The sequence below is a fragment of the Pleurodeles waltl genome, chromosome 1_1, assembly GCF_031143425.1.
Source record: "Pleurodeles waltl isolate 20211129_DDA chromosome 1_1, aPleWal1.hap1.20221129, whole genome shotgun sequence".
In the NCBI taxonomy this organism is placed as follows: domain Eukaryota; kingdom Metazoa; phylum Chordata; class Amphibia; order Caudata; family Salamandridae; genus Pleurodeles; species Pleurodeles waltl.
In genome coordinates, this window is record NC_090436.1 from 443,234,683 (window position 1) to 443,250,342 (window position 15,660).

Sequence of the window (15,660 nt, forward strand, 5' to 3'; positions counted from 1 at the left end):
GGTAACAGTTGACAGCCTTTGACCTTAATCCCGAAGTCTGTAATATAATCTTGGGAGCCAGGCGTCCCTCCACCATAAATGCCTTTTGTTGGAAAAAATGGTGGCATGGTGTACAGACAAGTCTATTGACTCCACTTTCTGCCCCTCTTTCTGAGGTTCTGTTGTTTATCCTTTCTCTGGACCGGCAGGGCTCTGCTATGAGCACTCTTAAAGGTTTTTCATCTGTTATTTCTGTCTTTTAAGGTTGGATGAACCTTCTTTATGTGATTCTCCTATTGTGATTAGGTTCCTCAAATGTCTTATACATATGTTTCCTCCATTCCCAATCATTATGCCCCAATGGGATCTAAAATTGTTTTTGACATTTCTGATGTGCGCTCCTTTCAAGCCCTCTCCACAGTTGCCCTCTCAGGCTTCTCACTTTGAAAACAGCTTTTGTTGTGACCATTATCTCTGTCCAAATGATGAGTGAGCTGCAGGCATTGTCACCTAAACCACCCTACCATTCCATTTATCCTGACAAAGTGGTGCTTCGCACTAGGGCTTTCTTTCTGCCAAAAGTGGTTAGGCCCTTTAATGTAAGCCAATCCTTCACCTTGCCTACTTTTTATGCACACCCACAGACTCCACCGCCTGGATCCAAAAAGAGCATTGGCATTGTACGTTGATCATACAAAAGAGTTCTGGGTGGATTATCAACTCTTTGACGGTTATTTGGGTTGGAAGAAATGTCAGGCAGTGCAGAAGTGGACCATCTCCAGATGGGTCGTTCTCTGCATCAAGATCTGCTACGCACTGCCCAAAAAGCAACCTCCTGAGGGTTTGCGTGCTCATTCTATATGAGCTACAGCTGGGACCACTACTTTAGCATTTGAAGTTCCAGTCTTTGACATCTGGCAGGCCGCAACGTGGGCGTCTCTGCACACGTTTACCAAACACTGCTGCCTGGACAGTCAGATTCGTAGTGATTGGCAATTTGCCTGTTTGGTCCTGCAGGACTTTCTAGTATGATCTTAGTTCGCAGACCTCCACCCCCGCTAGGGACGGTATTGCTTGGGTATTTATTCTAAGGTAAGGAATCTTCAACTAGAAGTCTCTATCAGATGAAAATGACTTACCTTTAGTAACGCCTTGTCTGGTACAGACAGTATCTAGTTGCAGATTCTTTACCAACCCACCCATCCTCCTTGCTATGCTAAGTGCAAACTGATTTCTAGGGGCAAGGACTCCCCTTTCAGGGCCTTAGTTTTGGAGCACCAGTGTTTAGAGTTCTTCATGGCTCTGCGTTTCTGGTGTGGAAAGTCCTATATATGACCTGGGACATCATTTCCAGAACGGACAACTGAACCGATCGATGCCACCTAACGGTGCACACTGGTACTGCTCAAGAAAAATCTCCAGATCCAGACTGACGCTTGGGGATAGTTCTAAGGTAAGGAATCTCTAATCTCACCTATCCAGGGCAGTCAAAACAACAGTGGGGGTGAAGCAAGGCTGTGTATTGGCCCCAACACTCTTTAACCCATGCATAGCAGACCTCCCCTCCAAGTTAAATGGTCACTCATCCCACTCTCCCTCACTGGGCGGTCAACAAGTATCCAACCTACTATATGCAGATGACCTACTACTAATCAGTAATACCAGAATAGGCATGCAGAAATTGTTGAAGGCATTAGAAGAATACTCAGGCTCCAATGATTTAGAAATTAATCATAAAAAATCTAAAATGATTACCTTAAACCGCAGGCCATCCACCCAAGGTAAATGGCATATGAATGGGAAAACCCTAGAGGAAGTAACATCATACAGATACCTAGGATTGGTGGTGGATGCTAGAGGTAATTACACAGCACAAAAAGAAGCAATAAAAAACAAGACGCAGGCCCTTACTTACGCCTTTTGTAAGCTAGCAAATTCAATCTGTGGTCATGCTCTGAACCCATTAACAGATGTAATGAGAGCAAAGCTACTTCCAACTATCACCTATGGGACCGAAATAATGAGGGGGATGGAAGTAGGTCTTCTGGAAAAGCTTCTGATAAAAACCTATAAACGCGTTTTTCGGCTACCTTGGCATGCATCGCCAGCCCAGGTCAGACTGGAATTCACGCTGGTCAAACCGTCGTTAGCCCGACCGGCGGCATACATTAAATGCTGCTACAAATTGAGCCGCGCTACAAAGGGGTCTTTAGCCAATCTAGTCTGGCAGGAAATTATCCTAGAAAGAGGGAACTCCAACTATATAAAATATCTAGAAGAAAGTAAGAGTCTTTTGAAATTAGATAAGGTATGGAACAGGTCCCTACCCATCCCCATTTTCAACAAAGCAGTGAATAAAGTGAGTAAATTACAGAGCTGGCTAGAAGATAAGATCTCACTGACCAAAAGGGAGCATAGTTGGTTGAAACTTAATTCCTACAAAACATTTAAAGAATCACCACTTATGGCGGGCTCGTACTCACGGAAAATCAAGCAATCCTTTCTCAGACTTAGGCTGGGTGAAGTCCCTACTTTAGACCTCTTGCCAAAATGGAAGAAGGAGCGGCAAGTAGACTCACAGGAGTGCCGTCTCTGCCATCTAGCAGATGAAAACCTGATGCATGTGGTCTGCATTTGTCCAGCCATGGCGGCCGAAAGGAGACTCTTGCTGAAAAAATAATTTAACGGCTTAAGAATTAGATCCTGCAGACAAGCACTAATTGCAGCTTTTAACCCTCAAAATACAATATTGAACATTAGGCTGGTTCAATTTTTGGAAATTTTCACTCATAAAACCACAACCTCTCGAAATGACCAGATAGAGGGAGGGCGGAAACAATAGTGAAATCCCTATAACCCGCTTTTGAACATCCTAAAGAAGGGAAGGCCCCTATGTAGTCCACAGGGTTGCTTAGCTCGTGTCGTAATAAAGTCCGGTTTCAACAATCAGACGTAAGTAGGGGTAGATAAAACTGATAGAAGGCCTCTTCCCACTTTGTCCTATTTTTACCAATGCCTCATTTGTCTGCTACTGTTCTCCTTAAATAATTTTATCTGCCGTTGTATTTATTTTACCCACAATAAGATTGTTCTGTTGTCCCATTATTAATACCTAAAGCACTAGTACGTTCCTTTCTTAAAATCTTTATATAGAAGAAAAACTCACTAACCACTTCACCTTAAGCTAAAGAACTGTAATTGCCTTTTTGCACTAAAATTGTTCTGTTAAATGTTTATGTGGAAGGAAAGTTTTATGGTTTTAATTAACTAATAAACTTGTGTTTTTTACCTACCTAATTAGATATTGTCTCTAACAGATAAGGTGTTACCGAAGGTAATTAATCTGTTCCTTTAAAACAGTAAGGCCTATGTGTTAACAAATATATTTCATTTATATTGATTGTAACATGGAGTATAAGAGCAGAAAGTGTAATCAGTATTTTATGAATGTAGAATTAACATGTGTACAGTATAACGTGAAATTAAAAGTGCATTGGTGAAAGTTATTATTAACTTGACATTTTTAGGCCTGAGTTTCTCTAACATGAGGAACTGTTCTTCATGTGTCATTTCATTGCAGGTGTTTTCTAAAAAATTGTTAGTTTGGGAATAGATGTGCTATTGTTTTACTTGTAGACAGCCTGAGAGCAAAACCTTGAAAGGTACATGAAGACAAATGAAGTCCAGAAAACCAAAGACAATCCACATTCTCAAGACTGTTGTGGGACTGTAAGAAGTTGTTGCAAGTTACCCTGAGACAGGAGAATAATGTGGTCGCATGATCCAAGAGGTGTCACTTTATGGACTTTTTGCAGTATTAACTAGGACTTGCAGTGGATGACATAGAACAGATTTCCCTTGAACTTTAAGAGGTACAGACCTCTAACTATCCCCCTGACTCCATAGTTTTTGAGTGTGGCTTAGGCTTACACTTAACTGTCTAAAGAAGACTGTTGAGCAAGCTTCTGAAATGCGACACCGTCTTTTTCACCTTCCCCTTTCATGTTTTGTCATTTTTCATTTTTTCATTCTTGACTTTTGTATTTAAGCCTTTTAGAGCTTTCACAGCCTTGGCTAGATTTAGAAATCATTATCCTTAGACTAATTTAGTTACATGATTCTACCTGCACTCCTGTGAGAAGAATAGTTACATTAACCTCAGTGTTAATTTGTAATCTAACCCTTTAAATTTATTTCCGATTTGGGTCTTCATTGTGTGACCAAATTGTTTACTCTGTAAATATAAATGATTGAAGTTGTTACCTAACCTCCTGGTTAATCCCTTGTTCTGAGGAACGCAATCGAGGAAAACGAGTGAGCGCACAAGGCCTAAACCAGACTCTTTTGTGAGAAACAGCCAGTTCATCACCGCATTCTTTTCTATAGCGCTCTAGCTATACCGAGGTTTGAATCAAGTACCAACCATTCTGACATATCTTCTATGTCACCGTTCTTAACATGAACACGTTGTCCAAGACAACAGGTTGTAATTTTGCAGGGAATGGTAGATGCTCCTGACAAAGACATCTGATACGTCTGACAAATTGGTACCAAAAGGATACCTGTGGCCGAAAGATACGAAGCCCATGATGGAGACAGTCAGAAATGTACTACTGTCAAAGGCAGGAGTAAATAACTGCCCATGGTGATAATAAGGAGACGACCTTACGACCTCTTCCCAAAAAGTGATTGGTATGTAGGATAAAGGGTTTCTTCACGGAGCAAACTTTAACATTCAAAGACAAAGTTTGAAACGGTTTCAAAAGTGTTAAATCCAGTTGGGGGGAGCAACATATTTACCAGTGGTCGAAGAATATTATTAGCATATTAAACTTAGCTGCGCATTACACTGGCATAATTGTACACTACATATATTCAATTATACCTGTATAATTGTATTTACACAGTAGCATACTGGACCCCTTAGGAAACTAAAACAAATGTAATGCTGCTGCAAACGTAGGTATACATTTTTTTTTTGTAAATTGGACCCGTAAATTATATTTATTTGCCATGTGATTTAGGTCGTTTTTATGCTTTCCTCCAATCTTTTCATAAAATGAATGCTATCAATGCACTTTCACATAATATTTTGAAATCTGAGAACTTGAGATTCTGTATTATTTTTCATTCGAGTGCCATGACAGTCACACAATTATAGAAATAAGAAGCAGTCACAATAGACAGTTCATTGTTTTTTTCGATATCGCTGCATTTAGTTATTAAGTTTGTAATCAGTCGTAATGACGATCTTTCGAAAACAGAAGTCAAAGTCCCTTCCTGTGCATTCGAAGGTACGCATGTTTTTGGGAATGTTTTTTCACATCATTTATATGTCGCTTGTGTAGCAGCAAGGCAGCACACGTCATAATGACAATAGGAAACAGTATTATATTTGTATTATATTGTTACAACATTTTAAACCATGAATGCGTGTTTTATTTTTAGACAGATGGATAGATACATTCAGAAAGGAAGAAATGTACATACACACATAACACAATGAGTGTTTCAGGCCTTCTGTACCCTGTGTGCACCATGGTAACCAAGTGTTTGAGTTTTAGCAAAGGATATTAGAATCAATGGATGAGTTGTGCCATAATGGAACTTTCATTTTCTCTCCAGTGCCTGCCCCTCCTCTTATCCGTTCCATTCATTTCAAGGCCCACAGAATTAGATAAAAAAGACCTAGTCTAATTGTGCAAAGTGATTACATACCCGATTGCTTAGTAACCTTGATTTTTTTTTATTTTTATTTTTTGCAGTACAAAAGCTGTCAGCCGTTTCCACTCTCCTTTCATTGTTAAAAATTACAGACACCTGAACCAGCTCAGAGAGCAGCTAGTCCTTGACTGCAATGCAGAATGGCTGCGTTTTCTAGCGTAAGTGTCTGAAAGTTGTTTACCGTGAATACAGTTCTTTATATCAGGTTTAATTTATGTTTTCCAGTACTGTCGACATTTACCCTAAAGTTTTGGAAGACTAAAATGGGGATCTTCTGATGGATACTTCTAGCAGGAGATTCCTTACCTCAAAATATTCCCCAGGTGCCAGACTGAATCCGGATATTTTTGGTGCAGTGCCCCTGCGCACCACTAGGTGGCGCCATACCGCTCACTGTTGGACCCATACTCCATACTGACTCCTGAAGTGATGGCATGGAGCTGTGTATAAGCGCCACCCAAACGTGCTGACGTCAGTTCCTTTCTTACCATGCATTCTGATGAGGAGCTGGAGCTTTGTTCCCAAACTGTCGGGTTTTCTGATGACTTCCAAACTTTTACAGTCTGCCAAGGTACACTGTCCCTGCCAAAAACAATAGGACTCAATCCGTGCTGCGCCTGCAGAAAACAGATATTGGTAACTGATATGCACAATATGTGTCTTTGGTGCATGAGCTCTGTACAGGAATCTTAAGTTGTTGTGTTAAGTGCGCCCTGATGCACCCAAAGGTGATCTGAAACAGGGAGGCATAGCTGTACATCGCCGAGCACAACAAGCATTTTCAGCCTTCACAAAAATTCTGCTCCTGCTTCAAGTCACTGTGCTGCTTTCCTGACTGTTCCCACTTGAAGTCTTCTGATAAGTCCAAGTTAAAACATAAAAAAGCGAAGTGGGCCTCAACCCCAACCCCAATCCCTCCACTCCAAGGAGAAGGTGCAAGAATGTCAATATGTAATTTGCAGTGTGTAAAGATCACTGGTCACTCAGCCAATTTCTCAATTGGTTCAGACAATCCTTGACTTCCCTGGACCCTCTTCGATCTTGAAGCAGATTGAGGCCATCAACGAGTCCCTGTTACAAATACAAATGTTAAAAATATTCAGTGATCTTCCAGTTCCTCTGGTACAGCTTTGGCCCCCAAAGAACCACAGGGACTTTCAGTCTGGCCACTGCCAGGGAGTCCCTTCCTAGTGCCGTCTGTCCCTGTGGGACCCATTACAGAGCTCTTTTTGACTCTGGCACCATGAGCCATGTTAGTTCATACCACCCCAATGTCGAAACTGACTCCACCAGCATCAAAGAATGATCCAGTGCAATGTGGCTCCATGTTGGATCCTGACCGATGTTGCACTACGAAATTACAAAAGCACAGCCCGTTTACATGCAACCTGGATCTAATCCTGTGCCTTTACTGCATCACAGCTATTAGCAGAGGCTCCGTTAACTTTTGGCTCTGACTCAACCTGCGCCAGAGCAGAGTGCACCCCATGATGGTGATGATGATGATGTTGATGGGGATGATTTATCCGCCCTCATTATACTGATGGTGCCTTATATTAAGCTCCATAACTCTCCTGAGACAGAGGTTGGCTCATCCCATGGGCCACCAACAGAACAGAGAGAGGAGGTTTTTGAGAGGATGGCAGAGGTGCTAGAATTAAAGCTGTCCTCCTTTGAGACTAAAACAAATGTATTGGCAGATTTTCAGCAGCCGATTCCTGGAACATCAGAGACCATACTTGTTTTCAATGATACCCTAACGGATACGCCTAAGGCTACCTGTCAAAACCATGTCCTTGCTCACCTGTGGACAGACAGGCAGGTAGTTAGGCATCATAGACCGGTACCTGGTGACCTGGATTTTTTCAACAAGCACCGCATTCCAGTGTCCCCTGGTGCACAGGCCTTAAACAGTAAAGTAAATCCTAATTCTTTTCCATACACTCCTCCAGATGGAGAATCTAAAAGGATTGGCATCTTTGGCAAGTATATGTTTCCTTCAGCCAGTCTGGCGCTGCACTCTGTAAATGCAGTCTGTCTGTTACGCTGGTACATTCATGTCCTTGGGACATGGCCAGCGATATTTTGACAGCAGTCCCTAAAGTTCTTCTGACCTCTTTGGCCCAGACGATATGTAATGGACAAGACACAGCTAAATATGTTATCCGTGCAGGTTTGGATATCGCAGATTGCCTTGGCTCAGTGGTTGCTATCACTGCGGTCCTTCGTCAACATGCCTGAATGAGGTCCACTCGGTTCATCAGCGATGTGCTGGCTTTGGTTGATGGGTATGTCCTTTGATGTGGCCCCCTCCTTTTTGGGGTGTTGGCCCCTGCCAGACACTTTCTGCACCAAGTTCAGAAATTTAGGGGCTACTACAGGTGGCTGTTGAATAGACAGAGACAGCCTTTTCAACCAGTGATGCAACAGACTTCCCAGTCCTTTTAGGTTCGCGGACATGGATCCAGTAGGCAACATGCAAGCCAGGAGGAGCACCAGTCCTCTTACTCCCCCTCCCCTTTTAAGCAGCTAGAAAGCACTTTAGTTTGCTCTCTGCCGGGCATGCTCACACAGTGAGAAGCAGGATTCAGCACTCCCTTATGTGCTGGTGGTTCATCACACCCAACAGATGGGTCTTACAAATTATTTAAAAAGGTTATCCTGGGGCGTGGCCAACCCGCAACCGTAATGGCCGCTCGGCTATGAAGCTCCGTTGGCGATTCCTGCTGAGCCACAGAGAATGGGTGGACCAAGTCAGCGTTTTCACCTGACCATACCTGGAGGTAGGGGAGTGTGAGGAGGGCCACAGCGATTCCAGTCTTGCGGCCACAGGCGCTGTGATTCCTGTGGCCCTCCTATATTTGGCCTGCGTGCCTTGGAGGCCCTGCTGCGACATGGTCCCCTGGTGACGCCTGATGTGCGCGGCCGATCAGGCAACACAGTGCTGCCCAGGACCAAGAGCTGATGGTGCCCTTCGCCTCCTCTGCCCAACGCCACCAAGAACTCCTCAGTCTGTGGGCTCGAGGTAAGAGGAGGTTGGACATCTTTGCAACGCAGCTGTTGGATGGAAGGCGGTTTACCAGGCTGCGTGCTTGTTGCCAGCGCTAGGCCTGCATCGAGCACTCCGGTTATCCTACATGCCGCACGGCTCCGGGCTGAGGCTGAGGGGCGCATTGGAACAAAGCCTATTAACTATTAAGAAATACGTGATAGTAGGCCCTGGGGAGTTATATATGCATGCCGTCTTTGAGGGACCTTTTGACACGAGGCACTGCTCCTCTCAACACCTATACTACTGAAGGCCCATATTTAGACCACACTATCATTCGTGTTGAACAAGACTGTTCGCCGATCCGGCCTGGCTAACATGAACCCTTCTGGCCCATGATACAGGTGACTTATTAAGCTGCGTTGTGGACTGCTTCATAAGCCATCTATACTAGACAGTTCTGCTCCACCTTTGCTGCGCTACTTCACCTGTCACTGCGTGGTATCAGGGGCTGTCGCCAACCTGATATTATTTGGCGCTGCTGGGTTGTGTCCCTCTTAATGCTGGTGTGGTGTTTGCTCTCTGACTGTTTGCATTACTCTGTAGTGACACCACCTGATCTGTGATATTGGGGGGGGAATGGGGCGCAGGGCCCTGTTACGGAAATGGTTTGTGGGGACCCCAAACAACGAAAGCTTCTGTAGGAAGCTGGCTGTGTATATCCTATATCAAAATGAGCTATAGTGTACACAGAGTTCAGGGGTTCCCATAGGCTTAACAGAGGCTAAAGTAGATAATACTAATGCTCTCTTTTGTGGTAGTGTGGCTGAGCAGTTAGGCTTATCAGAGGGTAGTGCAAAGCATTTGTTGTAAAAACACAGCCAATAGAAGAAGCTCACACTCAATGTCTTAACTCCAGTCCAATGGTTTTTATATATCAAAAGTATATTTTATTAATTTCTTTTTAGAACCACAAGACTGAAGTTGCAGGTAAGTACTTCAATACCTTTATATTTCACACATGTATCCACAGTACTTTGTTTGAAAATGATAAGTTATACAGTTTTTGAAATATTGGCAATAATCTGTTTTAAAAATTGTCACTGCAATTTTCAGAAACAGTTCCTGGGGGAAGAAAAGCTAGATCGTTTTACAGGTAAGTAAAACACTTACAGTTCCAGTCGCCGGGGTTGGGAAGTCCACAGATTGGGGTTCAAGTTAACCCCAAACACCCACCACCAGCAACGGCCAGCCAGGTGCAGAGGTAAAAGTGTAGGCAAAATTAACATGGGCTCCTATTAACACTGGGGGAATTCGGTTTCAGATCTGTAGACAGGTAAGTACCCGCAACTTCGGAGGGCAGACCTTAGGAGCTTAGAGGAGCACTGGGGGGGGGGGGGGCACAAGTAGGCACCAAACATACACCCTCAGCGGCACTGGGGCAGCCGGTACAGGGTGCAAACAAGATGTCGAGTCTCCAATGATTCTCTATGAGGGGACCCCCGGGGTCACTCAGAGGCTGCAGGCGAGGTCAAGGGGGATTTCTCGGGCAAACCACAGGCTGGATAGGGAGGAGGACTCCCTGCTGAACGGTGCTGCACTGGGTGTCAGTTTCTCTGAGGCCTGGGGGCTGCGGGTGCAGTGGGTCCTTGGGTGTCACATATCTTCATCCGGACCTTTCGCGGTCAGGGGGTCCTTGGGATTCCCTCTGAAGGCGTCATCGTGGAGAGGTCAACCCAGGGTTGGCACTTGCTCGGAATCGCCTGGGGATCTTCTCTAGCTGGTTGGACCACCTGGACACAGGCCGTGGGCATCGGGTGCAGAGTGGTTAGGACTCACGCATTCGGAGTGAGGTTGGAATCCTCAGTTGTTGGTTTCTTCTTGGACAGCCCCGCTGTCCACAGGAATACTTGGTCCTTTTGGGTGCAGGGCAGTCCTCTGGAACTTGGCAGAGGTCGCTGGTCCCGCTGGATTAGTCGCTGTTATTTTGCAGGTTCTTTGAAGCAGGAGACAGGCCGGTATGGCTGGGGCCAAATCAGTTGCTGTCTTCCTTCTTCTCCGCTGGGGTTTCAGCTTAGCAGTCCCTCTTCTTCTTGTTAGGTCACCAAGAATCTGGTGAGCTGGGTTCAGGGAGACCCTTAAATCCTAGATTTAGGGGCATTTTAGCGCTCCGAGGGCAGCAGCCAATGGCTACTGTCCCTGAGGGTGGTTACACCCTCTTTGTGCCCACTCCCTTTGGGGACAGGAGCACAAACTTAATCCTATTGTTCCCTGTCCGCCAAACCAAGATGGAGGATTATGCAGGGAGGAGGGTCACCTCAGTTCTGGACACCTTAGGGGTGCTCCTAGCTGGGGTGGTCACTTCCCCCCTGTTTTCCCTAATTTTTCCGCCGGAGTTGCTGCCAAAAGTGGGGCTTTGTCTGGGAGGTGGGCAACTCCACTAGCTGGAGTGCCCTGGGGCACCTTAATCTGAGTCTTGAGCCTTTGAGGCTCACCGCCAGGTGTTACAGTTCCTGTAAGGGGGAGGTGTGAAACACCTCCACCAGGACAGGCTTTGTTTAAGAATACAGAGTACACAAAGGCTCTCACCCATGTGGTCAGAAACTTGTCTGAAAGTGGCAGGCTGGCACAGACCGGTCAGTCCTACACAAGCAGTTTGGCTAACATACCGAGGGCATCTCTAAGATGCCCTCTGTGTGCATTTTTTTAATAAATCCCACACTGCCATATGTAGACATTTGATACTAAACTTCTCAGTATTCAGTGAAGCCATTATTGAGCTGTGGAATTCGTAATGACAAACTCCCAGAACATATACTTAATATGGCTACACTGCACTTACAATGTCCAAGAATGGAAGTAGACACTGTAGGGGCATATTGCTCATTCAGCTATGCCCTCACCTGTGGTATAGTGCACCCTGCCTTAAGGCTGTAAAGCCTGCTAGAGGTTTGTCCTACCTATTACACCTATGCCTTAGAGGGGTGCCATGTCGACTCTGCCTTTTTCTCCCCATCAGCACACACAAGCTGCAAAGGCAGTGTATATGTGCTGGGTAAGGGATACCCTAGGGTGGCATAATACATGCTGCAGCCTTTGGGGACCTTCCCTGGCCACAGGGCCCTTGGTATCATGGGTAACTTTTACAAGGGACTTAACTGTGTGCCAGGGTTGTGCCAATTGTGGAAACAAAGGTACAGATTTTGGGAAAGAACACTAGTGCTGGACCTGGTTAGCAGGATCCCAGCACACTTTCAATCAAAGCTGGCATCAACAGCAGGCAAAAGGTGGGGGGGTAACCATGCCAACAGTGGCACTTTCCTATAGCTTCCCTTAGAGAAACCTACTTCATCAGAAATGACTACTACGGCTCTGCTGCCTGAGAGGGGCGCCACTGGCGGTCCAGCGAGATCCGGGATTGGGTGTACAGACAGCATCATGGCGGAGCTCTGGGTGGGCTTCTGTGCAGTCGATGCCCAACTTGACACACTAACCGCCAGACTTGATGACATTGGAGAACGTCTTGATAGACACCAAACCTGACTAGAGGATGGCAAGGAATGCATATCAGGACTCGAAGATGGGACCACGAAAACTATGAAGAGGCTGGAAAAGGTGGAGGCCAGGCTACGGACAGGAGCCATAAAGAACAAGGACCTAGAGGCAAGAGGCTACAGAAACAACTTGCGTATTGCCGGTGTAGCAGAAACTACAAACACCAGAAAGATGGACCTCTTTATGGAGGGCCTACTTGCGGATCTCCTAAGCCACAAAAATTTCACCACAACATTTGTTGTTGAGAGAGCACAACGTTTGCTGGGGCCACGACCTGTGCCGGGGGCCTCAGCGGGGCTTATTATAGCACAGTTGCTTAGCTACAGAGACCGCAACACTGCTCTCCGTTTCGCCAGGTAGAAGGGACCCTAAATTATCAAGGCATGGTTGTCTTTCTTTTCCCAGAATATACCCCTGCTGTCCAAGAAGCCAGGAGGAAATTTGCTAATGCGAAATGGGCACTGCAGAAACTGGGCCTCCACTATGGCATTCTCTTCCCGGCCAGGCTGCGGGTTGATGTGAACGGAAAAGCATGGTATTTTGACAATCCAGCTGATGCCATAACGTTCTTTAAGCACTACACCAAGCATGGCAATGCATCCCAAATTTCTGCCGCTGAAAGCAAAACTTTTACTATAGATCCTTTCGCCAGCCTGGACCTCTTCCCTCTCCCCTTCAGATAGACATTCCTGCCTCTACCTGCAGGATTGCATTCTGTGATTCTGGAAGATGGTCCCATTGAATCATAAAACCACATCCTTGACTGTTGATAGAGCTATTTGAAATAAGGTCACATAATACCGATGTTCACCAATTGTTATTCCAATATGCTGTTGAATCAGTCTTTTTTGGTTCCACTGGGGTGATTGCTTTTGTCATGCCCACATGGTTGATACCAAAGTTATCATTACTCCATTGGGGATGTTATTCAGTTGGAACTTTTGGGATTCACATGGCAGTTCCTCGCCCACTGTGGGTGAAGGTAGGGAGGGTGCTCCTGGGTTTGAGAGTGCAAATGCATACTTACTATTGTAATGCTTACTATTTTCATTGGTTTGCAACTAACATGCCACAACATCCTACATCAATTACGGGCACCGCATGTGCTGGAGGATGGTCGGCAGAGGTGACCTTGATGTCTTGGAACATATAAGGCCTCAATAACCCTTGTAAGGGTAAGCAGGTGCTGCAATACCTGTCTAGGCACAAGAAACGCACTTACCTGTGGGCACCACACACTCCTTTGCTTCCACTTGGGGTCCGCATTGCTACTTTGCTCACTACAATACGTACACTCCGGGGTATGCATCCTGATACACAAGAGCCTCCCCTTTGCATGCTCCTCCTGCTGTTTGGATGGGGAAGGCAGATTTATTATGTCACAGGTCTTAAGGTACTGCTCATTAATGTTTATGCACCAAACATTGACTCGTCTGGTTTCTTTCAGGACTTACAAGCCCACATGGACTGCTTTGAGGCTGATCATGTACTCTTGGGGGAGGGGAGGGACTTTAATAAGGTGTTAAACCCATTGCTGGACCCCACTGCTACAGTCCCTACCACTAAACCGCATTCCCTCCGACTCTTGCCAAATACAAGGGCCTATATGTTTCATTCGGCACCTGGATGCGCGTAGATTACTGCTCGACTACCCAACTGGTCGCCTCCATCAAGCACCTCCCAGGTACGTTAGCTGATCCTTTCCCCAGTGGTGCCCACACTTAGGATTCCTGTACAAGGGGTTATTGCGAGGTCCTGGCATTTCCTGGATATGGCGTTGCACAATGCAGTTCTACGGTCTGAGATGAGAGAGTCCATAGTTGAGTATTTCTGGCTCAATGATGGCTCTGTGGGTACATGTGCGATGTTGTGGGATGCGTTCAAGGCGTATACTAGGGGCATTTGCATCTCAAAGCGCTCTGGAGTGCTGCACAACAATAGGCACAGACTTGCGCAGGTGGAGGTGCAGCTAGCGGATATTGAGGGTGCATCCTTGGAGTCTGATGTTGACGCCCACCTCCACCAACATAAATTGCTTTTGGATGAGTTTCACGATCTGGCGGAGAGAGAGGCATTCCATTTGGGGAAATATGCTAGGGCCTGCAGATATGCTGAGGGCGAGCGTCCATGATGAACCTTGGCCCAACTTCTCCACCCCTCGTCTGCATACATATTAGAGCTGAAGAGAGAGGATAGCACTCGCGCCGTGGGTCCCTCTGAGGTCCAGTCGGAGTTTTTCGACTATTACTCCCGACTATACGCCTCTTCTCATGAGGCGTGTCAGAAATACCTTGATGAGGCTGCAATGGTGTGGTTAACCACTGACCAACAACAATTCCTCAGTGAGCCATTCACCACTGAAGAAATTATACAGGCCATTGATGCCATGGAGGGTACACGTGCCCCCAGATTAAATGGGTTCACAGGGGAGGTTTATAAAACGTATAAAGAACTTTTACCGCCACAGCTTCTATCCATGTATGCGGAGGTGGTCACAGTTGAAGTGCTTCCAACAACGTTGCGGGAAGCGGTCATTACTCTGCTGCCTAAGCTTGGTAAGGACCCACTTGAATGTGGCTCCTACAGGCCCTTCTCCCTTCTAAACTTTGATAAAAAAGTCCTAGCAAAGTTGATAGCCATGCGTCTCTCACTTCTCCTAGACCAAATCGTTTCCCCAGTTCAGTCGGGCTTTGTATCACTTCATTACACTTCTCTTAACCTCTGCACGGTCTTTTCTGTGTTAAACATATCTCCCACAACCCCAGGAGCCATAGCACTGTTGGGCGTGGAAAAGGCCTTTGATTCCCTTGCTTGGCCATTCCTTCACATCGATCTACAAAAGATCGGATTTCCGCGGGATTATATTGCTTTAATTTCTCTACTATACTTGCAGCCCACTGCAAATATTCAGATTAATGGGAAATTGTACCCATCCTTCCCCATCGAGCAGGGTACTTGTCAGGGCTGTCTGCTTTCGCCTTTACTTTTCATCATAGCGATTGATCCTCTGGTGCGCCACATGCAGGAGAAGCTTAACCACAGAGACTTACAATTCAGCAGCGGACTGCTTCTCATAACGCTATATGCGGGCGAAATTTTATTGTTTGTGCATCACCCTTGAGATAACCTGAATCCCATTTTGGATGAAATAGTCTGCTTTGGTGCATTAGCAGGGTTACACATCAACTGGAGAAAATAGGAGCTCTTTCCACTCACTGATTATACTTCTACTCCCTGTTCGGAATATCCTTTAAAATGGTGAAGTGAATTGACAAAATATCTTGCAGTTCACATTCATAGGCATAAGGAACAGATTATGAGTCTTAATTATGGACCTGCAGTTGAAAGATTGACGGAGCAGATGGAGTGCTGGGTGAAGCTCCCACTATCTATGGCGGGCTGAATATCTCTCA

General features: G+C 45.7%; 1 protein-coding gene across 3 annotated transcripts in view; it reads left to right on the forward strand.

Annotated features, from left to right (window-relative positions):
* MSH3 (mutS homolog 3) overlaps window positions 1-15,660 on the forward strand; it is a 1,766,808-nt gene that overhangs the window by 1,140,343 nt on the left and 610,805 nt on the right. For 2 of the 3 annotated variants that reach the window (XM_069224514.1, XM_069224522.1), the window contains exon 17: window positions 5,745-5,861. The exons of the other annotated variant lie outside the window; for it this stretch is intronic. In XM_069224514.1, the coding sequence (XP_069080615.1) occupies window positions 5,745-5,861 (117 nt within the window). The remainder of the gene's footprint in view (window positions 1-5,744; window positions 5,862-15,660) is intronic. 3 annotated transcript variants of the gene reach the window in all.